The sequence below is a fragment of the Solea solea genome, chromosome 8 (assembly GCF_958295425.1).
Source record: "Solea solea chromosome 8, fSolSol10.1, whole genome shotgun sequence".
NCBI classification, from domain to species: Eukaryota; Metazoa; Chordata; class Actinopteri; order Pleuronectiformes; family Soleidae; genus Solea; species Solea solea.
Genome location: NC_081141.1, coordinates 20715025 through 20740260, shown reverse-complemented (window position 1 = coordinate 20740260; position 25236 = coordinate 20715025). Strand labels below are relative to the sequence as shown.

Genomic DNA, 25236 nt, shown 5'->3' with positions numbered 1-25236 from the left:
GTGAGCTCTGTTATTGTTGTTCACTTACCAGCAGCAAATTAGTTATTTTAATCTTTGGGCTGAATGATTTGTGTAAAATATTTAACTGCGATTTTTTTTCCTGACAAATAGTGGGTCTACAATTTGATTTGCATTTGCATTACCTGACATACATAAATAAGAGGCTGCACTTATACTCAGAGTTACATGGTGTTCATGCACGTACTCCTCCACATAGATATTATAACTGTCCCAGTGTTTTATGTTTATAATCTCCAGTGACTTTAGCTTGAAATCCCCCTCCTGAACTACCACGAAACCGATAAAATATAACCAAAGATGATTTAGATAAAAAAAAAAATCAGCCCTAATTAAAATCAAATGTACAATGTGCTCATATAAAGATAGTTATGAAGGCATCTAACTGCAACTCTGCAAAGCTGCAATCTCATTTACATGATTTCCTTTATTGATGTTTATAAATGTATGTTTTCTATTTTCTAAATACAGTGGTTAGTGAGTGATTGTTTCTCCTTTACGTACATACTATATGTATGTGTGTGTGTGTGTGTGTGTGTGTTTTATGGCGGTGAATCAGTTGCTCATAAATTCCCTGCAAATGTGGCTTCTCCCCTCGAGCGTGATCAAAGTGACGATGGCAGAGTAACACCTGAGCTTTTGTCCACACAGGGAAAGAATACGAAGGCTACCAGCCGCTGTGGTTTCACCAGAGGAGGAACTCCCTCACCGGAGAGACCACCTTTGTGTATAAGGGAGGTTACTGGGAGGCGAAGGAGAGACAGGACTGGAACATGTGTCCTGACATCTTCTAAGCCAGGGACTGACTCCAGATCTCCCCCAACCTCATCAGACAGGGAACTGCTCAGGCTTATGAGCACCATATGGACCTTTGTGAGCAAGTGAACATTTCACACACTCTCGGATTACACTGTACCTCCAAATGTAAAACCCCTCACTCTGTTTTGACTATGGGGACAAAGAGAGGCGTCCTCTGAATCGTCCTCTTTGACACTGTACTGAAACAGCAGTGAGGCAAAGTGTGAATGTGACCTCACACGACAAAGGCACCCGTGCACTCCCGAAACACCAGGTGCTCTGTAAATCCTACCCACAATGCACTTTTCTGTGATCACACGATGATGACAGAGTTTTACCAATTGGATAGAAGCCCATATCACAGCAGCTCACAAGTGTGTAGACTCCTAACAGATACAAAATCATAGAAACACAACAGTATTTTTGGTGATTAGATAAAACTCATAATTTTTTTTAATATTATGCTAGGCCTTCTTTATACATTTTAAATTTAAATTTTCTCTTTCTCTTCACAGGAAATGCACATTTAAACCCTAATGGTGACTTTAAGAAGGAGGTTAACACCTGGATATGGAGTATGAACATTTTTTGTCTGTTAAATAAGAAATTATGGAAACCCAAAATGTTAAAAATTAAACACAATGTAACATCAATAATAACTACAGTTATATAAATGTATATCTGTAAACTTGTGAAAATAATCAGATGCTCTTTTTAAAACCAAACTCATTTATGAAATGTTATTTTTATAATATAATATAGTTTATTGGAGTTCAGCTTCATTACTTAACAATGAATGTTTTTCTTGATGTGATCAACTGTCGCATCAATCTGAACAGAACTATAAAAAGTGATTTTGAAAGAAATAAGTTGAAATAAAAACTGCGAGACAAAATTAACACAGTCTGCAGTGAATATTTAGAATTTTTTAAATACGCTACTTTTAAATATACGTGATTATTTCACAATGTATCTAATGTTATATTATTTATTTGTTTGATTTTCGACAGTCTGGTTTTCCATAATCAACAGCAAATCTATTGAAACAATCTGTTTCTATAATACACACCAGTCTGCGATATGCAGCAGTGCACAAATGTGTTGTATCTAGTTGTAGTCAGTTCACTAGTGGATTAGACCTACAGTAAGTCCATGTCGTGATAATATACAACAGTAGCTGCTGATCCGTTTCATACGTTCGAATATGAAAATGCGTCAGTGACTTTCAGTCGTTCAGACATCTTCCAACACACAACACCAAGTCCGTTAATAGTAACACGTTAGTGCAGTTGCAACACGAAACTTCAAAACATTCATATCATGGTGAAGGAATCTCCAACAAAGACCTGGATCTGCTTGTTTCACTGTGACTGACCTTAGATTAGTGCATATGTTTGTGTTGACGTGTGTGTACTTAACCTCGTCCTCTGGTGCTCTCTCATGGCAACACCTTTGCTGAGTGACATCACCCTCAGTCATGTTGGAAAGTATTAAGTCTGTGCTAAACAGGGCTGGGCATTGATCCAAATGTTTCAATATGGTATTGATATCTAGGCTTTTACTCAATATCAGTTTTATTAAATCACTTCTAACAAACAAAATGACACATAACCATAATCCAATGCTGATAAAGAGAGAGAGGGTGGAGGACTGCAGCTAAACTAGCTCTAAGCTCTGTTTATGTGCAATATGTCATTAAACCACCACGGAAATGGTGAAAATGTCACAGACTCTGGTCCCCACTTGACCAGAATAGTGTGTGATTGACTGCCACAGTGGCCACACCCCCACCACCGTGTCAGAGCAGAGAATTTTACGTGAATTAAAACCTAATTTTTAAACACTTAGCAACATTTTGAATGACTCGAATTGACCTCTCAAAACACAACATAGACAGATGCACACACACACGCTTCCTCTTCTCCTTTGCGGAATGAGCTCCATCTCTGGTTGTAACTTACTGTGGGCCTCAAGACAGCCAATTACAATTAGAACACATAGCAATTAGTGATAGTGAACTTGTCCTCTGTATTTAACCCATCCTTATTACACACCGGGGGAGCAATGACGGATTGAGTGCCTTGTTCACGGGCATCCCAGCCCTTGGCCCGTCCCCGGATTGAACCAGAGACCTTCCTTCTCAGTCAAATAGCATGTTGTGTACTTGCTGGCTCACTAACACTGATGAAATAATTATAATCGACAACCTACTTTCTATATTAGATGATACAGAGGACGTTAGCCACCCAGCCCATACCACAAAAGCATTGAAGTTTGATACCCAGCCCTTGCGTCAAATGACAAAGATAGTGAGTAGTTGCCACTGAGTACATGCTGTGTGCATTGCACTGACTTCCACAGCCTCCTCTCAGTCTCCTAATTTGTAGTTTCCAGTAAAAACATCTCTAATTGAAAGTGGAGTGGCTTCTCCGGAGTCCAGAGTGGCTTAAGCTGATGGTACAGGAGGTCAGGGCTGGTTCCTGTGCCACACCTATGTGCGGTCAGCTTTAGTAACAGAGGATTCCCTCAGCTGCTGCTCCAGGCTCACCACAGCTTACATGTGCAGCCTTTTCCTTCAGTGTTTATGGACACGCTGATCTGGGATCAGCTCACTAGGGTACCCTCAGTCTTTTGCCTTAAATCGACTGAAGAAGGGAAACAGCCCTCCCACCTGTGCACTACATGTCTTTGTTGACAACTAGAGTTTTGAAAAACTAGTTAGTATTTTTTGTAATTATTGTTAGGAATGTAGAATTTCCGGCTGGAGCAATTGTAACTATTGTTTGTCTATTTCTGTGAATAGTTTGTGATAAAAGAATGATATTGTAAATTTAAGAATAACTCCACTAATCTGAGTGTTAATTTACCTGTACAGCATAGTTTAAGTCTGAAACTGAATGAGTCCCAATTTTGATTTTTTTTTTTTTAAACCTGATAATTTCTGTGACGATGGAAGTTAATCTGCAAAGATTGAATTTTAAATCTGCAGATTAAACTTTTATATTTCCATAAACTGTCCTAACCCACTGAAAATGATTTTATAGAGTCCCTGATACAAGCACATCAGTGTCGATAATCCATCATCTCCTCTGATGTGCAGACCATAATGATGTGAACATGTATAAATGAATCCATAAAGAATAAATATTATGTACTCATGAAGTGAAGCAGATTTTCATTATCTTAATATGAGCTCTCTTAATGTTCATCACTGTTAATGATTTGATAATGAATAATGTATTTTTGCCTCTTTTACCCATGCACATGAACAGTTTTGATGTGTTTTTTGATTTGATGTCAACTTGTTAAAAATGAATAATTTAGCTTTTCTTTTTTTTTACAGGCTACAGCCTGTAACTTGTTAGCATAGCTTAGCTTAAAGAGTGGAAGCAGGGCTAACAGCGAGCCAGGCTCTTTGTCATTTTAAACTTGTGTTTTACACACAAAAAAAGATATTTAATCTGTCACTAAGTTGGAACTGCATTAAGCTAGACCTTATTTTTGAACTTTTGGACAAAAACAGACACGCGTTTCCTCTTATTTCCTCTTGCTAAGCTAAGCTAACTAGCTGCAGTCTTTAACCTGTTTGTTAAATAGTTAAGAGAATGGTCTTCATGGTATTTACCTTTTAACAACAAAACAAAAATGACCATATTTCTCAAATTGTCAAACAATTTCTTTTTCTTTAATCTTTTCAACTTATTATCTTCCTGTTTATCATATTGGCTTTAATTTGCACTGCTGCTGAGGTTGCATATCAAGAGTGTCACATTTAAGGTTGGACACAACTGCAGCAATACGTTTTATTTTTGCGATCATCGTGCAGTTTATTTTCTATCATCATCATCATTGCACAGTCTCAGCAGAACATGAACTGAACACGTGGAAAGTTTCACAGAAGTTTGTGATTTCCTTTATCAATATTCAAACTTCACCAGAGATTACTTTAATATATTGTGTTTGAGATGATTTTATACTTGAGAAATTACATATTATATTTTGAATGATATTGAAGAGCTCATCGTATGTGGTAGTCAGTATATTTTCAGATAACTTGACCTCAGTACCGGATGGTGACTCGTCTGCACAAGTATCGGACAGCTGTAGCAATAACGCAGTGAGGTGTAGATTTGTTAGTTAATGGCTGTCGTTGCTTCGAACTGTTGTCGAGGAAAAAACAACCAAAGTGTAAATGGAGAGTTCACTGTAGATTTAAAATAAAAAATAAATTTAAAAAAAACCTGCCGCCTTTGTTTCAGAGGGATTTAATGTAAACATTGTTTCTCTCTCCCTTAACTCACTGTGGTGTGATTTTTCTCAGCTTTGATTTTAACTTTTATTTTCTGTCTTCTCATGGGTGCCATTATTCTTATTTTAGTGTTTTCATACTCTTTGTATGCATAATGAGCTTGACTTGTGTGCCAGTGTGGCTCACATGTCCTCAGTTTCAAGGCAGAGGTGAATTAATGAAGCGATATTTCTTGCCTTGTCTAAACTGAACCTTGCTTCTTCACTCACTGCAATTCACAGCTTTGTAGTTGTGAGAGGGTTAAGAAACTGTGTGAGGATTAAAATTATGACAACACATCACAACAGCAGCCTGGTACAGGAGGCCAAAGGTCATTGACCTGCCTTGATTTACACTTACTCCCCAAATACACGTATTGTGAAACTGCAGATTCAACTGAGGTTTTGCTTCTTCTTTTTTTTTTTAAATGGTGTATTTTCTCCCTTAATTTATACTTGTAACATTGTCTTTAAACAACAAAGACACAATAATGGAAAGAAGATAATAAAGTTATTGTTGACACTGTATGTCTGTCTGCTTTATTTCCTGTCAGTGGTGGTCAAAGGATGGAGTGCATTTAATTGGGAAATGTAAGATTTTTTTTTGAAGTGTCTCTCACTTTCATTTGCGAAAAGCATTTATAAAAGAACAGTGAACTGTTAGTGGGAAGACACAATAGATGAAACAAAAGCATTTTCATGTCCCCTGCTGGAACACTTCATCTTGAATCGTCAATCTCATATATAGATAAATTGGACAAATTATCTTGTTGCTTTTTGCTTATTTGATTATTTTATGTTTTTATCGTATGCATGTGTTGCTGTCTGTCTTGGCCAGGACACACTTGAAAAATACATTTTCAATCTCAATGAGTTATTTCCCAGTTAAATAAATAGAAACAATAATAAACTTGAAGGAGCACCAGTAGGAGTAAGGTAAGCCCCACCTATCATTCCATTTACAGAAGCATAAGTTGTATGTGTGTTATATTATGTATGTTTTTTCTTTGAATTTCATAGTACTTCAAGTATTATTTATATTTGCTTTATTTGAAAAAACAGGTTTATCATTACAATAAAGTAATAAAATACAGACATGCTCGTTCTCACTAGGAAAAAAAAAACAATTTTAGCCACTGAACTAGAGGCTGACCTGAATAAATCTACACTGTGTTTTTAGTCTATAATCTAAACCTATAACCTTTTAGACAGCTTTTAATGACTGGAAACTAAAGTTTCCACTCACTCCTCACACCAAAGTCCATAGACAAAAATCATGGATTTGTCACACAGTATTTGTTGATCCACTGCTTCCTCCATCACCAAGTTAAAATTGGTTATATAGTGAATTTGAGGTTTGAAATCCTTCATTTGGATTTACCGTAGAGGCAAAGACATAATAAATTAGACAGCAGTAGACCAGCAGCACCTGTAGCTCCTGTTTCCTTAAGAACTAAACATGCTTACTTTTTTAATGGACTTCGGTGCAGCAGTAAACAAACTTCAGTTTTAAGTCAGAAAAGGCTTTCTAACAGTAAAACGAAGAAGCGAGTGAGAGAGTTCTGTGTGCAGGTGGCCTGCAGGGGGCGCACACAGCCCTGATAGCTCCAGGTGTAAACGTGGAAAACCTGTACTATCCCCTTAATGCGGGCAGTGTTGTTGGGCGCTGGCCTTTGGAGCTAAACTTGCTTAACTATGCGCATCTACCCGGCGTCGCGAGCTGTTTGACCGTTACCACGACAACCGGTGGTGGTGACGCGACTGTCAGTCAAGGCTCAGCAGCCGCACATCAGCTCCGAAGGAAGGGTCAAGAACAGCAGCAACAACAGACTGTTCCCTCACAGTAAGTCCTGGGGAAAATAGAAAATAGAATGTCACGTGGTTTTGTTTTCATTTGTATCCCAGATACATGGAATAAAGAGTTTAGTTTGACATAGAGTGATTGTGTTATTGTTGTGCTTTTTTGTTGAGTCTTTGCTGTCCTTAGAGTTTTAAAATGAGAGTCAAAGTTTCCAGGATGTAATAACTACCATGAAGCACACACACAGTGGATTGAACTTCCTCAGCTCCTGGACATGATTTTCATCTTGGAGACCAAACTTCTTCTTGGTGAAAGAGACCAAACGGCTCAGGAATTTATAGCCTCCTCGGTGAAAAGAAGTCAGTTTGTCCAGCTAACAAGCTAAATTGTCTTGGTTTCCTGGACAACTGAGCAACATAAACCCCCCACTCACCCACAGCTGCCCAGTCAGCCGTCCACACTGTGAGACACTGATGTGTCTGTCTGCACATTTGTCCTCAGCAGTGGGACATGGACTCAAGCAGAAGCCATGGTGGAGCAGACGCAGAGGACACTGAAGAGCTTCTTTACACTGGTCGGAGGTTTTATCTGTAACACATATTTAAATATCACACATCTGCTCTTTTTTATTAACATTTATATTTTGACCTCACAGATTTAAATGTCAGCAGGAGCGACTTTGACCCCGAGCCTCTCAGACCGGACCACTGTGACCTCCTCCTGGACGCCATCGATGCTCAGCTCGGTCAACTACAGGTCTGTGATAATTCACTGTGTGTTTGCCCTTCATTCATTCATTCATTCATTCATTCACCGGTGCTGCTGGATATCAAGCACTTCACTTCAACTTTTTTTTACATTAATCCATGTGCCACTAAAGATTACCACACATAACTTGGACGTGTGTGCACCAAAAGCTGCAAATTATGACACAAAAGACAAAGACAATCAATAATCTGCAAGGATTATTCATTTAAAGTGTAGTACGTTACTCTTACACACAAACAAATGTCTGTTACATTATCAAATACTCATTTCACATCCTGCTGATTAAGCTCTGTCAGCTCCACACGACTCTCGCTGTGTTTAAATGTCGTGTCATCTGGTGACATTCCCCATGCTGCACACAGGAAGTGATCTATTTCATGTCCAGACAGAGAGCGGCAACAGCAACATTGCGCTGGCAAAGCGAAACGACTACAAACACACTGGAGTGTCTGCGTAATAAAATTTTAGAAGCTCAAAAAGATGTTTTTGTTTTAGCATTTAGGGGATTCTGGTCTTCACCTGTGCATGCGCAGCACACACAAACACTCCCTCAGTCAGTTCTGATAGTACTGCCTGACAGAGCCTGTTCTCAAATGAGAACAATAACAACAACAATAATCACTGAAGCTTTTAAAAAACCTTTGACTTGGATGAATATGGCTCATTTATTAATGTGTTTAATGCAGGTCCAGACCCAGAAACATCAGGACATTTTCAAGAAGCCTGTCTGTAGAGATGCTGGTAATTTATGTCAGAACAAACCACTTTAACAACTTTATTTGAAAAATTAGATAAAAATTTTTCTAATAAGTTTGTGTTTTTTTTTTCTTTCTAGCTCTTCAGTGGAGTCAGTCTCCAAGCAAAGACACGGGCCTTGGAAGCACGATGCAAACAAACGACGCACCCATGTCTTGTCTGGATTTGATACACTCTCCGGTGACGGAGCAAAGATTAGGTAACATTTCACTACTGTCGCAGTTTTTGAGCCAAATTCTTTCTTTAAAAAAAGTGAATTGCATTTTGAGTAGATGGAGCATTCAAAAATGAAAAAAATAATAATAATTGAAAATAATTATAATTTAAAAAAGAGGAAAAAAGGCAATAAGAAGGTGTTGTCATAAGTTCCCTTGGTAAATTGCCACAAGAATAATATACAAGTCCTTACAAAATATAATATAATAATAATAATTTTTTTTATCTTTTTATGTGTTATAATTAATTGGATGTCGCTTTAAACATCAGGAGTAGCAATAATTGTGCAGAAGTCCCAGAACAGCACATTTGTTCCCTCTGCAGACTGTCGGCGCAGTCCTGAGTCTCAGGAAGAGACTGAAGACATGTCAGACGTAAGGACAAGAATCAGAGAGGACGTGGAGTCTCACAGAGAGGAGGTCATGTGGAGACTGCAGGGGCTTCTTGGAGACGCCTGTAAGGAGAATACACTCACAGAGACACGGCCTCCGACAGACAGTATCTGCACAGAGGACTTTGTCCGGCGCTTCAGAGAAGAGATGGTGGAAGTGGCTTTGCCGCGCAGTATTGTCCCGCAGCGGGACAAAGAGGAGGACACTGAGAGGACAGAGATTTCAGACAGGGACACACGCCAGAGTGAACAAAAAGGACAAAGTGTTTGTGTTGTTGACGGATCATCAACACCTGGGAAAAGCACTAAAGAGACAGCGAGTGTCCACTATTCTCTGTCAAAGAAGACGAGTCAGAGAAGACAGGAGCTGGACGATTGTCCTCCACACAACTTCAGAGGAAATGTAGCAAATATAAATGAGAAGACACCGAATGGACGTGATGGCAGAAGTGAGTACAAGACTTTATTTCACTGGGAAACTGACAAACTCGTTCTGAATGTAGTTGTTAGTTCAAGCTGCAGTACGTGACTTTTGGTGATTGTAGGCCAGGATGGTTAGGGCTGCAACGATTCATCAATTATTAATCCACTCCAAAATTAATCGTCAAATATGAATCAGTTAAAACAAGTTTTCTGATTTTTCAGCTTCATAAAGTGAATATTTCTGTTGTCTTTGCTCTATTTAATAAAGAAATCAGTAAAACTGAATCATTTTTGGTTTGTGGACAAAACAATCCCACGTCAAAACAATCATCACTTCCTGTGTACAGCACGAGAACAAATATATATATATATATATATATATATATATATATATATATATACACACATAATGCTTGAAATACTGTTTCTCCAGGATGGCGCCCTCTCATCCAGTCTATCACTGGTTCAGATGATTCCTCCACTGACACTCACACACAAGAAGAAAGTGAACCTCAGTCGACATCAGGTGAGGCTGAATTTCTGACATAAGAACATATATATATATATATATATATATATATATATGTATATATATATATATGTTCAAAAGAATCCCCTTTTATTTCTGTCTTTCTTTGCAAAGTCCACAGCTCCACGTTTGGAGAAGAACAAAAAAGAAGTCGAAAAGCTCTGCATAAAAAGAGACAAACTTATAGGTAAAATAAATAGCATGTTTGATGTCTATGCTGTCTTTTCATGTTCAAGAATAATATTTTATTTTCTGAGCCCACTTTTCCTCTTTTTGTTCCACCACACTGTGCATTCCTGCATCTGGCAGACTTGTGTGTTCTGTAGGAGACGAGGACACAGATGAGAGGACGTCGGAGACAATGCAGTGGATGAAAATGAAAGAGAGGCTTAATCATCTCAGACAAGTATGAAAATATGTTATTTATTTAAAAAAAAAAACTTCAATATGAGTTGCTGTTGATGAGCATCTTTAACACATTTGTGTGTGTGTGTGTGTGTGGTTTAGAAATGTGAGAGAGAGGAGGAGACTTTAAGGATGAAGATGACTCAGTTCAGAGACGTCGAGCTCTGTCTCTCTGAACTGCGACAGAGAAGAAAGGTAACTGCAACTATGTGCCCATTATTTTATACTTGTTTGATCTGTAGAATGTCAGAAAATGTTGAAAAATGTTGATGATGATGATGTTCTCGAATGAAACCAGAAAACATTCACATTTAAGAAGCTGAAAAATCAGAAAACTCAGTTTTTTAAGTTGTTCACTAATGGAATGCAACTGCAGTGTCACAAAAAGAACCATACTTACGGTTTATGGTTGATATCCCAGCATGCCCTGCAGGAACTGGAGCGACTGTCTGCAGAGATGAATCAGATGGAGACAGAGAAGCAGAACATGGAGTTGTTTCTGGAGGAGAGGAGGTCAGAGTGTGACTCTATCAGGTAACATTACCTCTAATAAAAAACATATCGCACTGCGTCAACATATCATGTTGACGCAGTGCCAGTCTTTAAGGACTTGTTAGGGAACTACGGTGGCCTTCGCTGACCAGAAAGGATGTCATTCTTCTTTGTTTGCGTGGATAGATTCTGCTTTAAAATGTGAAAATGCACTATTTTAAAGCCATCATACTCTACACCAGGGATCAGCAAGTTTTTTGTAAGAGAAATACGAGCATTAATGTGTTGCAGTTGCCATGTGGAAGAGTTGCAGATGCAAAGAGAGTCTTTTCTCATTGACATCAGAGACATGGAAGAGGAACTTGCAACTCTGGGTCAACGTAAAAAGAGTCTACGGGATGGACCCTTCAAGGAGAAGGAGGTAATAAAAACCTGACTCAAGCACACGCTGCACTTTAATACTGAATAAATGGAAGTCAGGCTTGTCAGGTTTATTATTTTTGCTGGTTTGTTGTTCCACCGTAAACAGAACAGTGTCATCGTCATGTCGGTGCTGGAGAGAGAGGAGCTGGAACGACAGCTGGATCATTCAAAAACTGCACTGTTTGCTGAACAACGGCGAGCCAGAGAGAAGCTGGAATCCATGCAAGAGGTACAGAGCTGAGACCTGTTTATAATCAGTGTCACCATGACAACTGCGCAACTGTGAGTGACCTGCGACACATTGTCAGGTCATTTAAATCCAATCCGTAAAACAGTCCAGTCCTGGCTGCTCCTCACTGGCTTCCTGTTCTTTTTAGAATGGATTTTAAAATTTTACTGATCACTTTTAAAACCCTCCTGACTGCTCCAGGGTCAAGGACACTGGCCATTCTGGCGTTCTTGTGACTTTGTCTTTTATTCATTTATTTATGCCTATGTTTACTACCTTGACAGTTATTATCTAACACCTATACAACCTTTTTAATTGCTTGATTTATGTTTTTTATTACCATTATTATCATACTTTTATTTCTGTCTGTCATCTTGTTCTTTAATCTGGTCTGTGAAAGTACTTTGTAAACTCTGTTTTTAAAAGATGCTCTATAAAAATGTTTTTTTTATATACTTTTAAGTAAGTACAGCCATATTCACACCAAAAAAGACCACAAAAATAAAAACAAACAGATATCTAAGTCAATTATTCTTGATTTGCTGTTATCTTTTAAGTCTCAGACTGCTTTTTATGTTGCTGTACAGGCAGGAAATCATGATAAATTCACTTATGTACTCAACAACATCTTAAAATCCCAATGAATAGTATGTTTCTCAGAAGATCTTAACTAAATATAGACTTGCATTCAGATTACTGTTATAAACAAACATTTGTCCCAGTGTCACTTTAGTGCCAGAAGGTATTTGTTTTTTGACATATGTTTCTGTGATTTCGAAGAATGTCCTCAAGTATGTGTTTGTTTGTGATGTTGGAGCAGAGTTTAGAACAAACACGCGAGGAACTGCAGCGAGCCACGGAGTCAGAGAGCTCGCTGAGGCACAGCTGTGCTCGTCTGCAGGAGAAACAGACGCAGAAGAAGGAGAAGATCCAGGTTCAACATTCAACTAATTTTCCCGTGTCTCAGCAGCCATTGTGACGTGAAACAATAATATTTGGTGTCGTTTATGTCGTGTTGTCATTTCAGGCTCTTGAGGCTCGTGTTGGTGAGCTGCAGGCTGAACGTGGACAATGTCAGCTCAGGGCTGTTACTCTGGAGAAAATGTTAGCACAGAAGGAGCTGCAGCTGCTCACTGTTCAGGAACAACACGGGGCCTTACAAGCTGAAAGAGATGGACTGAAGGGGGCGCTACGACACCTGAAAAACCAGCACTGCACTGCACAGAGGGAGGCTCGAGAGCACACCTATCAAATTATGGCAAGTGCTGAGTGCGTTTAATATGAAAGTGGTACTGTGGTAATAACAAGTCATTTATATCCAGATAAAAGCTTAGTAATGACAATAACTGAAGGCTACTGTCATTTGTGACAATAGTTTACATAATTTCAAAATAAAGGTGTTTGTTTTGATACATAATGATAGGATTCACACAACAAAAACATTTATCATTTAATATGAATCTATAAATATATATATAAAAAAACATTTAAGTGGCGGGCCACATTAAATCATTTGAAGGGCCACATTTGGCCTGCAGGCCACGAGTTTGAGACTTCTGGTGAAATGCCTTCACATTAAAATGTTTGGGAATCCAATAAAATAGGTAATTTCCATATTATATAATGTTGATGACCAGGCTATTACTCCAGAAATAAGATGGTATCACTAACATTATATTATATTACGTCATTATTACAAAAGTATTACCACACTATTTCCATTGTGTCACTGAAGTGTAATATAATTTTATTGAACCTTTATTTTATTGGATTGCATTATTGAATCCACATATTGTATATGTTAGATTATACAGTATATGAAGTTTAGATGCCACTAGAGTCTGTTGAAACCTTTATTTCTTGGTTATTTTGTTGTGCACTCCCCCAGAGTTACGTTTACGTGTGATCTTGGGTTCTTGCAGCTCAAAGAAGACGAAGTTAAGAAGCTGCAGATCTCTCTGGAGCAGCAGAGGGAGCAGGCAGAGAAGCGTGAAGAGGAGCTGCACAAAGACAACTCTGAAAAGGTCTTATCATATTCTCTGTGCCTAAAATACTTAATCGCTTTAGAATGCGATTGCATGATTTGCACCGCGTGTGTTCTCCTTCAGGTGCACAAAGCAGTCGAGGAGGAGAGGAGGAGGTGGGAGGCGGAACGAGTGGAAGCTGTTCAGGTTCACTGTGGGAGGCTGGAGGAGAAGAACAGGAAGAGTGTGGAGAGAGTGAAGAGTGAGCTGCAGCAGGAGAAGAGTAAAACACTCACTCTGCAACACAAAGTTTCGGAACTTAAAAAGGTGAGCTGACTCACAAACATGCAGAGTATATACTTTTCAATATTTTTAATATTTTTTATAATCATCTTCCATTTTTATAGTATTGTTTATTCTTTTTCTATTTAGCTTTTGTGTTTTTACACTTTATATTTATCTGATTTTGAAACTTAAGAGTGTCGGGGCTGCTTTTGAAATCTGAAATTCCTCTGAGGTTCAAACCCAAACCTTAAATCACGACTCTGATCAACACATGAGACAAGGATCAATAATTCCCATATATATTATTGTTTTCATGTGAACGTAATGAATCCAATTTACTTTATTTCTGAACTTGTGTATCGTTCAGCACATTACAGCTGGACTCCATGTCATATTTGAAAGGCTTAGCTTCACAACAAAGTACAATTACATTAAAATTACCAAATTATAGATAGAATAGAAATAGAATAGAATTTTACAGCAGTTTATAACTTAATTAGGAAACTGAAAATTGAAAATTTTTATTCATTTATTTAATGACCTCTCATGGCCCACTTGCAGTACCGTCACAGCCCACTGGGGGGCAGTGGCCCATACTCTGGGACTCACTCTCCTATTCTATTATACTTTTTTGTGTTTGTTGATTGTTTATGATTCACGTTTTAATTCTGTCTTTGTGTGATTTTCCACTGGTGTATTAGAGAATGCAGGAGTTGGAGCGTGACACTTGTGCCCAGCAGAGAGAGCAGGAGTCTTTGCTGACTGTTATCTGCAAATCCCTGAAAGAGGAGCACCAGGCGGAGCTGCTCCGGTTGAAGAAACAGACGACTCAGGTGCAAGAAGAAGCACAGAAAGTTTTCATTTTTAGCCACATTTAAAAAGACAAATGCTGTCGTGGAGAAGCTGACATGGTGTGTGTTGCGTGTGTGGTCACAGGAGAGACGGGGGACGGAGGTGCGCCTCGAGCAGGCTGTTTGTGTGGCAGAGAAAGAGGCCGGAAGGCTCCGGGTGATGCTTGAAGACAGAGAGAGCAGTTATAACCGGATCACAGCAGAGCTGGAGCAGCAGCACAGGCTCTGGGCCCAGGAGCTGAGAGCAGAGTGCCAGCATCTCCATCTCCTACTGGAACAGAGTGGAGCCAAACTGGGTCCTGTGCCACTGCCTGTCAGGTATAATGTCCTTTTCTACACCAGATTTAGATGTAAGCCAGAGCAGAAGTGGAGTATTTGTATTCAACATGGTGCTTCTGATTGTGATGCTGATGATTGTGCCGTTCAGTCCTACAGAAGCTGAGGCTCTTACAAGCCTACGAGCACTGAGAGAGCAGCTGGAGCACGTCATTACACATCTACACCAAGAGCTTCATTCACAACAACTGAATACTGAGCAGCTGAGGAAACACAAGGTCTAGTTTGGACTTTATATAGAACTGCATAGAACATGGTGTTTGTAAATACAGCATATTAAAAAAAAAATGTTTATTTTTCAGGAGCGAGAATTGGGCATGCAGAGGGAACAGCTTAGGATGGAGAACGATCAAGCCAGAGATTCTCTTAAGGAACGACTCATTCAGGTATAAACGTAATAAAAATAATCATAAAAACAGGTGTTAAAAGGTGAGTTTTTAAAAGTGATTTCAGGCGCCAGTGCAGAACCTCTGTCGCCCCCTGCAGTGATTATCTAGATTTCTCTCCCTCACCTGTCCTGTTATTAGTCACACAGACAAACATGAGATGCTTCAGGAAGTTATTTATTGAAGGAATGAATGCATGAATTACTGTTTGTTAGTTGATGGAAGAATGGCTTCATTCTTCTTAGCTGAAAAAAAAAAAACCCAAACAGGTTTAACAAAATATCACGTTACACACTTTTAAACAAACAGTGTCTTGTCCGTGCTCTGTGCAGGAGCACATTGAGGAGTTGAGCAGCCTGACCAGGACTCATGTGAGTGAAGGAGGAGGAGGAGTAGCAGCATCTCTCCGTAAGCAGCTGAAGGCCAAAGACCTGGAGCTCAGGCAGCTTCAGAGGAGCATGAGTGAGTGGAAGGAGCAGACAACAGCTCGCCTGGCATGCAAGTTTGAAGAGGAGTTAACTGTTGAACTGGAAAGGTAAACGTGGCGAAAGGTGAAAACCGAAATCCTCAAAACCAAATTGAAATGTTTGACCTTTCAAAATGTCAAGCAGTAATAATAATAATGTCTTTTACACAATAAAACTCAAGCATTGTTGTTCCTTCTGTTGCCCTGCTGTTGAGTTTTGCTCTAAACTTCCCACAGGTGCAAGACAAAGTTATTAAGGGGAAGGTAACTGGTTTGTGTGTCTGTGAAACATAGATGACGTACTCACTAACCAGCCGTCTGTCCTCGCATTAGCATGATCTCACCTATCATCATTATTATTAACCACAAATGTTAAACCATACCCAAACCATCTCATTCAATGCCTTTTTTTTAAGGCTAAGCACCTTACAACTGAAGGATTATTTGTTTTATAGAAAAACAAAGATCCAAGGAAGGGAAAGGATATCTGAAAAGGCTGAAGGAGGCGAAGAGATGGCGCCTAAAGCAAAGGTAAATGTTCAACTCTTCCCGTGTGAGCGTTAACATCAAATATCCTCTAATGTTCCTTCTCTGCTGATGTTTCTCTCCCTGCAGGAAACTCAGAATTCCATTTTCTGTCCCTCCCTCCATGTTGTTGTGGACTCTGCTGCCTCCCGCAGTCCTTCAGACGTGGCCTCATTTAAGCTCCTGCGTTTCCTCCAGACCAGAGTGAAGCAGCTCCGCCTTGAAAACCAGGCTTACCACTGGAATCCATCTCCTCCACACACAGTGGCCGTAGATTTGTCAGGATCCTATCTTTCCACAGTGAGTTCTTTTCTCTCATAGCGGGGGCACCTTTTATTTGTCTTTGCAGTTGATGCTTCATCAGCTAATACTGGCGTCTACTTCACAGATCCCTCAAGGCCAAGATTCAGTCAGCCAAGTCATCAACCAGGACCTTCTCAAATGAAGGAAGTGAAATCTTGCTTATACGAGAACAATTTACAAGAATGTCAAGTTATACTTTTAGACTCTCAGAGATGAATCATTTACTGTCAGGATGTGCTTCAGCAGGTCACGGTGACAAATGACACAAGTGGAAGATCCAGTCATGAAGTCCACATTCCTCTGGTCATATTTTACAACGTGAGGTTACAGTGAACTGTAAATGTGGGATCAGCTGACATTTCACTAGAGTGAGACTCACAGTTCATGTGAGTTATGTCAAATAACCTCATAAAGCTGAGGGTTCTTTGTCAGAAGCCCTCGTATAATCATAAAGGTTTCATGCTGTTTGACTGCACAATACATCTCTCTGTTTCTGGCAAGTATAAAATTGTCATTTAGTCATTACATTAGAATGCAATGACTTATAATATGACTTCAGCACACATACAGTATTTGTTTTCAGTCATAGTTTTTAAAAGAATACTGTATGAATTATCAAGTTTAGAGGTCACATGGTGTTCCACAGGGATTGATAATGGGACCATTACTCTTCATAATACACTGCTAACACAATGTTTATGCAAGTCAAGCTAAATTCTATTCAATAAAAAAGTCATGCGCAACCTTTTTATTTGGACATTTAAGAGTTTATTTATAAACAATTATAAAGTAGTAAACGTAATGGCTGTTTGCGATTCTGATTACATTTATGAAAATACAATCAAATCATAAAAAGGTGCCTTTGCGGGAATTTTTTTTTTTTCCCCCTAAAGCTTCACAGACTTGAGAAACACTGCAGAACAATCATCTTTCTACCACTACAGTAAAACTGCAAGTCCTGTTGTAAGCACAAATGTGAGCACAGCACACAGAAAAAACATTTTAAGCTGAACTTAAAAACTGTACATACTCATGTGCTGCACACTGATGTTTGACAAAGTACAAAATTAGATTCACAACACATCAGTGTGCTTTTGGCCAGGCTTTGGCAAGATTCTGTACAAATTAGCTTATTTTGGAGGGGGGGATTCAATCTTGTACGTTTTATGAAATCAGTGACTGTCAATTTCTTGAAATCGTGACTTACTTTTGAGATTTCAATAAATAAAAGTGCTTAACAAAAGGTAAGCATTACTTTTCTATGTCACATATCACATGTTATAGGATTATTGTCAGAAAACAGCAAAGCAAAAATACTGCATGTGTTGCACAAACTGTCAAAAGCAGAATATTGATATAAAGCCAACATGTCTCACCAGTGTAAGGTGGTTCTGGGTTCTTGATAGTCTTTTGTGTCATTACACTGTAAGTACACTCGTGTCCTTTGGCATGACTTGTAAATTCTTTACGCACGGTTACATTTCCATGTCCTCTTCTCCGGAGCCGTGAGCCACAGGGAAGCTGTACAGGAGAGAAGACGTGTCTGTGGGCTCAGTGGACGGGCTCAGTGGACTGTGAGGAACGGGAGATGGACACGGCGTTGGGGGCTGCTGCCGCGACACTGTCTGTTGTTTGCGCTGTTTTTGTAACGAGCTCTTTAGCCTTGGACCAAAGTGGTCGTCGGGAGGCCTCCACAACACCAACTCCATGCAGGAATGGCTCCTAAGTGTGAGGACGAGGCAGGTGAAAGGTAAAATACATTAAATACAAAATACATCAAAGAGAGCACAAGTAGGGCTGGGTATTGATTAAAATAAGAGACTTTTTTAATGCCACTTTGATTAAATCGCTTAAAGAATTCCATTACTCTCACACACGGATTAGGCCCCGTCGTCTTCTACTTTGTGGAATGAGCTGCTTTTCTGCACACCTCCAGACAGCCACTGTTAGATCTTGGTCAAAGCTTACCGACTCATTGATGACAATAACTCCTTTGGAAGCAAGGTTTTAAATCAAAAGATGCAACATTTTCTATATTAGGTGATAAAGAAAAACTTATACATATGTGATTAATACTGCAAAAGTTTTGTGGTGCAATACCAATGCCCTTATCACTCGTCACTACATCAACTGAACCTCAATATTCAAATGTTCAAATAAAAACGACAACTTACACAGACTGGGCCACTTTGTGGGGCAGGATGTCGCTGATGCTCCGCTGCAGACCCTCTTTCAGACTGTCAGACATCACCAGCACTGGTCGCCTCGGAGCGGGCTCAACGTCCAGATTCTCCTCGTCGTTGTCATCCTCCAGTGTTATTCTGCCATACATCAATCAACAGTACTCACTTAAAAAGGTACAGAGGGAGAGGGTACAGTGTTTGATGATGTCACGTTGTATGTGGTATGTATTATTGTTTGTGCCAAATTGGCTAGTCTGAGTGTCAGCGAGAAAACGGCTGATCTACTGAAATTCAGGCACAGTATCTCTAGGGTTTATACAGAATGGTCAGAAAAGGAGGAAAGATGCCTCATTAAAGCCACAGGTCAAAGGAGAATAGCCAGATTTAATTAATGAATTAATTCTGTATTAAACACTGATGTTCGACACTCACTGGTTTTAAAAATATTACAGATTACAAAAGATTACAGCCCTATTTGATATGATATCACAAAGCCTGTAATGTGTTACTGACACATAATGGGGACTTGTGATGCCACATTTATTGCCATAAAGAAACAACGTATATTTATATTTCTTTTCTCACTGGAAATGGGTTTTTGGAGGTTTTAACACATCCAGCAAATCACATACCTGTCTTCAATCTCCTGAAGTCTCCTCTGAGCCGCCTCGATCTCCATGCCGGAGTTCTCGTTCTCAGATCGGGACAGAGAAGGGGAGGGATGTGACAAAGGCAGGGGCTGAGGCTCTGAGGAGGGCTGCGGCGGCGCAGTGCTGACATGCTGCACAGACAGGGAATGGCAGCTGCTGGCTGCAGCCCAGGCCGGGTGAGTGCTGCAGTGTGAGTCCCCTGAAATGTCTACTTCAGCCTCCACCATTAACCTTCGCCTTTTGGCACTGCATCCCCTGTGAAAACACCCTCAATTGTGAGTATTTAACACTCTGGAAAATTACTAAACTAAGCCAGCTCTGACACTTACTCATCATCAACTCCCCTTCTGTGCTTTCTGAGGCAGCGTGTCTCCCAGCTGCTGTGGGGAAAATAGATGTGCCATAACAGAAAATACACGTCAGTTACCTAAAAATTGTCATTGTATAGCTAACAAATGTATGCATGGACTCATCATCTGCTTACTTGTTAGATGCTGTTGGTCTCCGCCGGTGGCCAGGTGTGCTCGGAGAGCCGAGGTCAAAAAATTGAGGAAGGCTTGTGGGGCCGGAAAAGGAATACATGGCTGGCAGTAACTCCAACTCACTGCTCACTGAGGGACCAGAGTGATGCATATTGATCCAGTTGGTGAGATGATTTGAGGAGAACCACGGGTAGACAACTACGAATGGAAATGAGAGATCAATATTGATACCAATCAGATAAGCTGCTGACGGTATTTCCTGTCAGTCCAGTGTTGTAGTGTGTAGTGTTGTTGTGTCCAGGGCTGGAACTACAGTCCACAGACTCTTTCTAACACAAAGGATTTGATTCAAACAGTGGAGACTAAATCAGATTTGAACACTGAGAGCTAAATACAACACTCAATTCAGCGATCAGCAATTCACTTGCTTGCATTCATACATGTATGTGTAGACATGGTCAATTCGTCCAACAGAATGGAGAAGAAAAACCACACAAGGGACTTTAAATGTAGCATGGTTGCTGGTGCCAAAGGAGGCTGGTCTAAATATGTCAGTAACAGCTGCTCTGGTGAGGTTTTCACTCACAACCATCTCTACCGTTCACAGAGAATGGTCCAAATAGCCAGAACAGCCCAAAAAAAGCTGATAAAACAAGGCAACCGTTATCTTTAATTACCACTAGTTACAACCAGTGTACATAGAAAAGCATATGTGAACTCACAACACGTCAAACCTTGAAATTGATGTGATACAGCAGCTAAAAACACACACCTGGTGTCACACCTGACAATTATTAAATGACCTATGAACTTCACGCCGCCTAGTGTAAATGACATATTCACACGAGCTAGCTGGCTGGTTATGTAGCTATAACGCTATGCACTTTAGTATAACACTACAACAATGACAACTTGATTCCTATGATAAATAATTTTGCATAAGTTGACCACACAGACATGAAGTGAGCGTACACAGACAGACCCGTGGAGCTGCCCTGCCCCTTTCTAGTGCTTGTGTTGTTGTTGTTTTTTGCTAGCTCTCCTCTGCTCAGCTAACATTCACCTCCTCTCATTTGACGAACGGCACCAAAGTTGTTTTTACTCAAATGTGGTGAACAGCGACATCATAATCCCACCTGTGAAGCAGAAATGTCCCACAGACTGACGGCGCTGAAGACGTGAACGGACTGAGAGGCTACATGGTGACGTTGACGAGCTATTCCAAAATATGAGTCGCGCTAGAAGATACGAGAATACGCCAGATGCGCATATGTTCGTAGAGGTGAATTGTGGGGATTGTAGTTCGAGTCTACAAACGACTTTCTACTCACTCGTGCTTGTGTCAAAACGCTGGGTTGTGTAGTAGTGAAGTAAAAAACTACCTAAGTTAAGTTATTGTACATGTGCTTTCCGCTTATTAAAAATAGCTGGCGATGAAAAGTGCCAGATAGACACATATCCACATTTCCTGTCTCGTTTTTTTCCAAAGACTATAAACAGCTGACAAGATACTTATCTCCAACTGTTTGTGAAGCTGAGTAACAGCTGGTTTTAAAGGGAGACTCTAAAGGGAGTTTTTTTTCCCCCACTGTGTTGTCATCTCATATAGCGAGTCATGTGACAGTGGAATAGTAGAAGTTGTTGTCTGTGCCTGCTTCATTACTCAGCTCTGATTCTTCACGCTAGACACTCTCTGAGGAGACAACAGCAGGTAATTTTAATTTTGCTAAACTACCAACTAGCTAAACATGGTTGTGGTAACAACACCAGGTTGATTATCTCTATGTTATGTAGCAAATCAGAAAATATGTTAACACTTTCAGATTTACTGTTTAACATATTTGTACCTCACTTCTTCAAAGACGTGAACAGTTTGATACTAATTGAAGTTTTTCAGCTGTGTTGTTACTGTATCTTTTGAAGCAAACATATTGATTTATTTCCACTGTATGTGTTATCCAGCAGGTTATCCACAATGCTCTCTTGGGTCTTTATAACAAGCCTACTGGCCTTTGCTTCAAGCAAACCATGTGGTATGTAACATTTATAAATACAAATACAAATAAACACTTATCTCTGATTATTAAAATCCTCACTGCTCTTACTAAATCTTTGTCAACATTGGGGGGAAAACCCAGTTTGCAAAATACACTGACTCACTGATCTGGACATTTACAAATTTTGCAATTACCGTTTTCATGTTGTTTGTTTAGTGACAAAGGTTAGGCAACTGTTGCAGAGAATGGTGTTCAGAAGTGTAGATTAATGTTTATCACAGCAGTGAAAATCCTATAAATTATTAAGTCTTCACAGTATTGTTTTCCGCTTGCTGGGACTGCTGATGCTGCAGTTCTGGTTTTGCAATGCTTCAAAAGTTCAAGTTGGTGTCAGCAAATGAGAAATGATTTAACTCCTGTTCAACTTTACTTTAAATAATATTATCCAGAAAACGAGGTGGCGAACAATGAGCTGCTCCTGTCACTCAATAAGAATCTGCTCCGTTCTCTGGAGACGCAGGGAGGACTCCCCAATCCCAGTGTGCACTTGGCATTGAGGATTTCTGATAACCACAACCTTGCCAAGGAGAGCGAGCACCTGAATAGACTGACAACTAACTTGCACAATGACTTGGAAAAGTAATTCACTGTTTACACTTACACTAAAATAATGTTTTGTCATATATTTTCTCTTTTCCCTTAACATCCTCATGTGTGTCTTTGCCAGCTCTCTCACCAACAGACAGGCGGTCACTGGCAGCTTGGCGCTGTACGCTCTGGCTTTGAAGTCCTCCTGCTTCGACCTCCACACAGTTTCCTTCAGCATCGGGGAGACGAGCGAGTCGCTGCTGACACACCTGAAGAGGCAGATGGAACAGGAAAAAGAGCACATTGTCTGTAGGTGTCCTTTGACTTTTTGAGACCAAAGGTTTTCATAGAAAGTGATCACCAAACAAAGTGCCACACAACTTTTTTCTTTAAAATAGAAAAGTGTAAAAAAGAATACAAGAAAATCCAGTTGTGAATCATCATTGAGGAAATTATTTATTTAAACTAAGATTTCTGTAGTGACATATTTTTATTTAAGTCATTACTGCAATTACTAAAGCAACTACTAATTAATGGAGTGGCACTCGAGAAAATAAAGTACCTTGAACATAATTAGTATTTGTATTTTAATGTTTTTTACATTTAATAATTTCTTGACACAGTCAGCAGCCGCCCTTTGACCAACTATTACCAGTACTCTCTGGGCGTGCTCGCTCTTTGCACGAGCGGCGTCAGGGTCAACAACCATGTCACCAACAAGCTCATCAAGGCAGTGGAACATCAACACTTTACATATGGAGACATTGACAGCATTGGTGAGTGAAAGTGAAACCTAAATAATTATATAAAATGTGATTTGGTTAATTTTTTTCTAGTTTACTCATTCATTATGGACACAGGACTTTAAATAAGGCGGGGTGAGATAATAAGACGGATTTCTTTAAGAGTCTTTAAGAGTCATATATATAATTCACATTGTTACCTAAGAAGATTTTTTCTCTCACTGATTGAAGTTTCTGGGTGGGAAAGTGTGCCAGTTTTGTTTACACAGCCACAATATTTATGTATCAAAATGAATTTATCTGATATAATTATAATTTATCGGTCTGATATACTTTATATTTTACTGTACATTTCATGTGGCTTTCTCTCACCAGATACATATGCCATGGCTGGGATGGCTCTCCAGTGTGTGAAAAATGGTGGTTTTCATGTGCATAATGCTGCTGAGCTGGACGCAGCCCTCGGCAAGATCAAGCAGAAGCTTTTGTCCTCACGCAGAACTGATGGTCATATTGGCAACGAGTTCAGCACAGGACTTGCTGTTCAAGTAAGGATCTTGTTTGTTCACCTCCCTTTTGTTTGCTTCCACAGCATGAATCCATGTACAACAAAATATTTTTTGTAGCCTGAAAGTATTTATGTGTTGCGTTCAAGGCTTTATTGGCAATGGGCAGCCCAGTGGCAGAGTATGCTCCCTCAATAGAGGCCATTAGGACAGACGCAAGAAGAAACATATACCACAACCCCATGGGCATATCTCAGATCCTTCCAGCTCTCCAGCAGAAGTCCTACCTGACGGTTAAAAACAAGGAGTGTCTCAATGAAGACAGTACGTTCAGCGTCATGCCCGTCCTCTTTTTGTGGTCATTTTTGTGTACTTAAATTGTAAATAACATACGCCTCCCAATAGATACTCTGGTACTGGAGCCCATAGATCCTGTGGTGGTTTTACCAAGTGAGACCAAAGTGACCTTGAAGGTGGAAGTGGTGAAGTCCGACGGATCAGCTGCAGTGTACACTGTTGATGTTCCAAAAGACAGCTCTCTGTTGGAGGCTCTTGAAGTTCTCCAGGGGAAAAATGTTGGCTTCACGTGAGTTCATACAATATACCTTTTATGCATTAAAACTTTTGTAGCTAGTGTTATATGATTGCATACACTGAGCATTATCTGATACTGTTTGGCAGGTTTGACCATGAGTCCAGCCTGTGGGGGCCTTTCCTGAGCATGGTGAATGGTGAGCAGGCTCGGCAGAGTGATCGCAGATTCTGGCACCTCTCCTCTGATGACACTGGACTCACTGAAGGTGACAAAAAACACACATTCATTACAATATGACTAGAGCATTATTGCTGTTCCCTTTTATCTAATGCTGGTTGGTTCCTTCAGGTGTCAGTGATTTCAAGATTCAGAAGGCCCAGAAGATCACCATCAAGAACACAACTTACTGAGAAGTGGTCACTTTGCTGATGCAGTTGTGGAAGTAAAAGAAAATCAAAAACATTGCACCCTTTAGGTTTTTTTTAATCGTTTGTTGTGTTGACCATGATTACACTTAAACAGCCAGAAAGATTTTGCATTCCAAGTAGGTTTGAAGCTTGAATAAAATTATACAGTGAATTGAACCTGAGCTTTTTTTAAAAGTGTGTGGTGACCTTTTACATAAAGATAAATAATGAGGTTTGTGTCTTTCTTTTTTTTTCTTTTACAACCAAAATAACTTCATAAAAAACATTTAATCCTCCACCAGATATTTTATTTAAAAAAAGAACACCATGGAAATATCTATAGCAAAATATCTAAATTTAATATTAAGTATTTTAACTTCCTAAGTATTATGTCACTTCCATAAAACACTTCCGGGTTGTCAAATACTCACGCGTCATCACCTCAAATTACGGCTATAGACTATAAATGAAAAGAAATGTTAACGCACAGTGA

The 25236-nt window shown here is 39.6% G+C and overlaps 4 protein-coding genes across 8 annotated transcripts in view; 3 read left to right on the top strand and 1 right to left on the bottom strand.

Annotated features, from left to right (window-relative positions):
• osbp2b (oxysterol binding protein 2b) overlaps window positions 1–5631 on the top strand; it is a 50671-nt gene extending 45040 nt beyond the window's left edge. For both annotated transcript variants that reach the window (XM_058635295.1, XM_058635294.1), the window contains one exon: window positions 670–5631. In XM_058635295.1, coding sequence (XP_058491278.1) covers window positions 670–812 — 143 coding nt within the window. In that variant the 3' untranslated portion in view covers window positions 813–5631. The remainder of the gene's footprint in view (window positions 1–669) is intronic.
• A 1770-nt stretch (window positions 5632–7401) lies between these two features.
• si:ch211-102c2.8 (trichohyalin) lies at window positions 7402–17425 on the top strand. The gene is made up of 25 exons (XM_058635897.1): window positions 7402–7478; window positions 7560–7660; window positions 8359–8413; window positions 8508–8627; window positions 8969–9484; window positions 9892–9984; window positions 10102–10174; window positions 10297–10393; window positions 10495–10587; window positions 10814–10926; window positions 11176–11305; window positions 11414–11536; window positions 12357–12470; window positions 12564–12794; window positions 13459–13560; window positions 13645–13827; window positions 14487–14618; window positions 14722–14954; window positions 15064–15190; window positions 15275–15358; window positions 15691–15893; window positions 16062–16088; window positions 16280–16355; window positions 16440–16649; window positions 16738–17425. Exons 1-25 carry the CDS (start codon window positions 7415–7417, stop codon window positions 16792–16794), a joined length of 3357 nt encoding a protein of 1118 aa, XP_058491880.1. The 5' UTR covers window positions 7402–7414; the 3' UTR covers window positions 16795–17425.
• A 113-nt stretch (window positions 17426–17538) lies between these two features.
• Window positions 17539–21370, bottom strand: ccdc117 (coiled-coil domain containing 117). Of its 3 annotated transcripts, none has more exons than XM_058636084.1 (6): window positions 21104–21370; window positions 19970–20165; window positions 19815–19865; window positions 19468–19740; window positions 18827–18973; window positions 17539–18374 (listed from the first exon to the last, which is right to left on the bottom strand). In XM_058636084.1, the coding sequence occupies exons 2-6, from the start codon at window positions 20116–20118 to the stop codon at window positions 18128–18130; spliced, it is 867 nt and encodes a 288-aa protein (XP_058492067.1). In that variant the 5' UTR covers window positions 20119–20165; window positions 21104–21370; the 3' UTR covers window positions 17539–18127. The 3 variants fall into 3 exon arrangements, with proteins under 3 accessions (XP_058492067.1, XP_058492066.1, XP_058492065.1); XM_058636083.1 differs by lacking the exon at window positions 21104–21370 and adding an exon at window positions 21031–21099 and having other exon boundaries at window positions 19815–19862; XM_058636082.1 differs by lacking the exon at window positions 21104–21370 and adding an exon at window positions 21031–21093.
• Window positions 21371–21519: 149 nt separating this feature from the next.
• tcn2 (transcobalamin II) lies at window positions 21520–24920 on the top strand. Of its 2 annotated transcripts, none has more exons than XM_058636077.1 (10): window positions 21520–21678; window positions 21930–22000; window positions 22414–22603; window positions 22692–22861; window positions 23176–23328; window positions 23671–23843; window positions 23951–24125; window positions 24207–24387; window positions 24483–24601; window positions 24685–24920. In XM_058636077.1, exons 2-10 carry the CDS (start codon window positions 21943–21945, stop codon window positions 24744–24746), a joined length of 1281 nt encoding a protein of 426 aa, XP_058492060.1. In that variant the 5' UTR covers window positions 21520–21678; window positions 21930–21942; the 3' UTR covers window positions 24747–24920. The 2 variants fall into 2 exon arrangements, with proteins under 2 accessions (XP_058492060.1, XP_058492061.1); XM_058636078.1 differs by having other exon boundaries at window positions 21543–21678; window positions 21933–22000.
• Window positions 24921–25236: the final 316 nt, after the last annotated feature.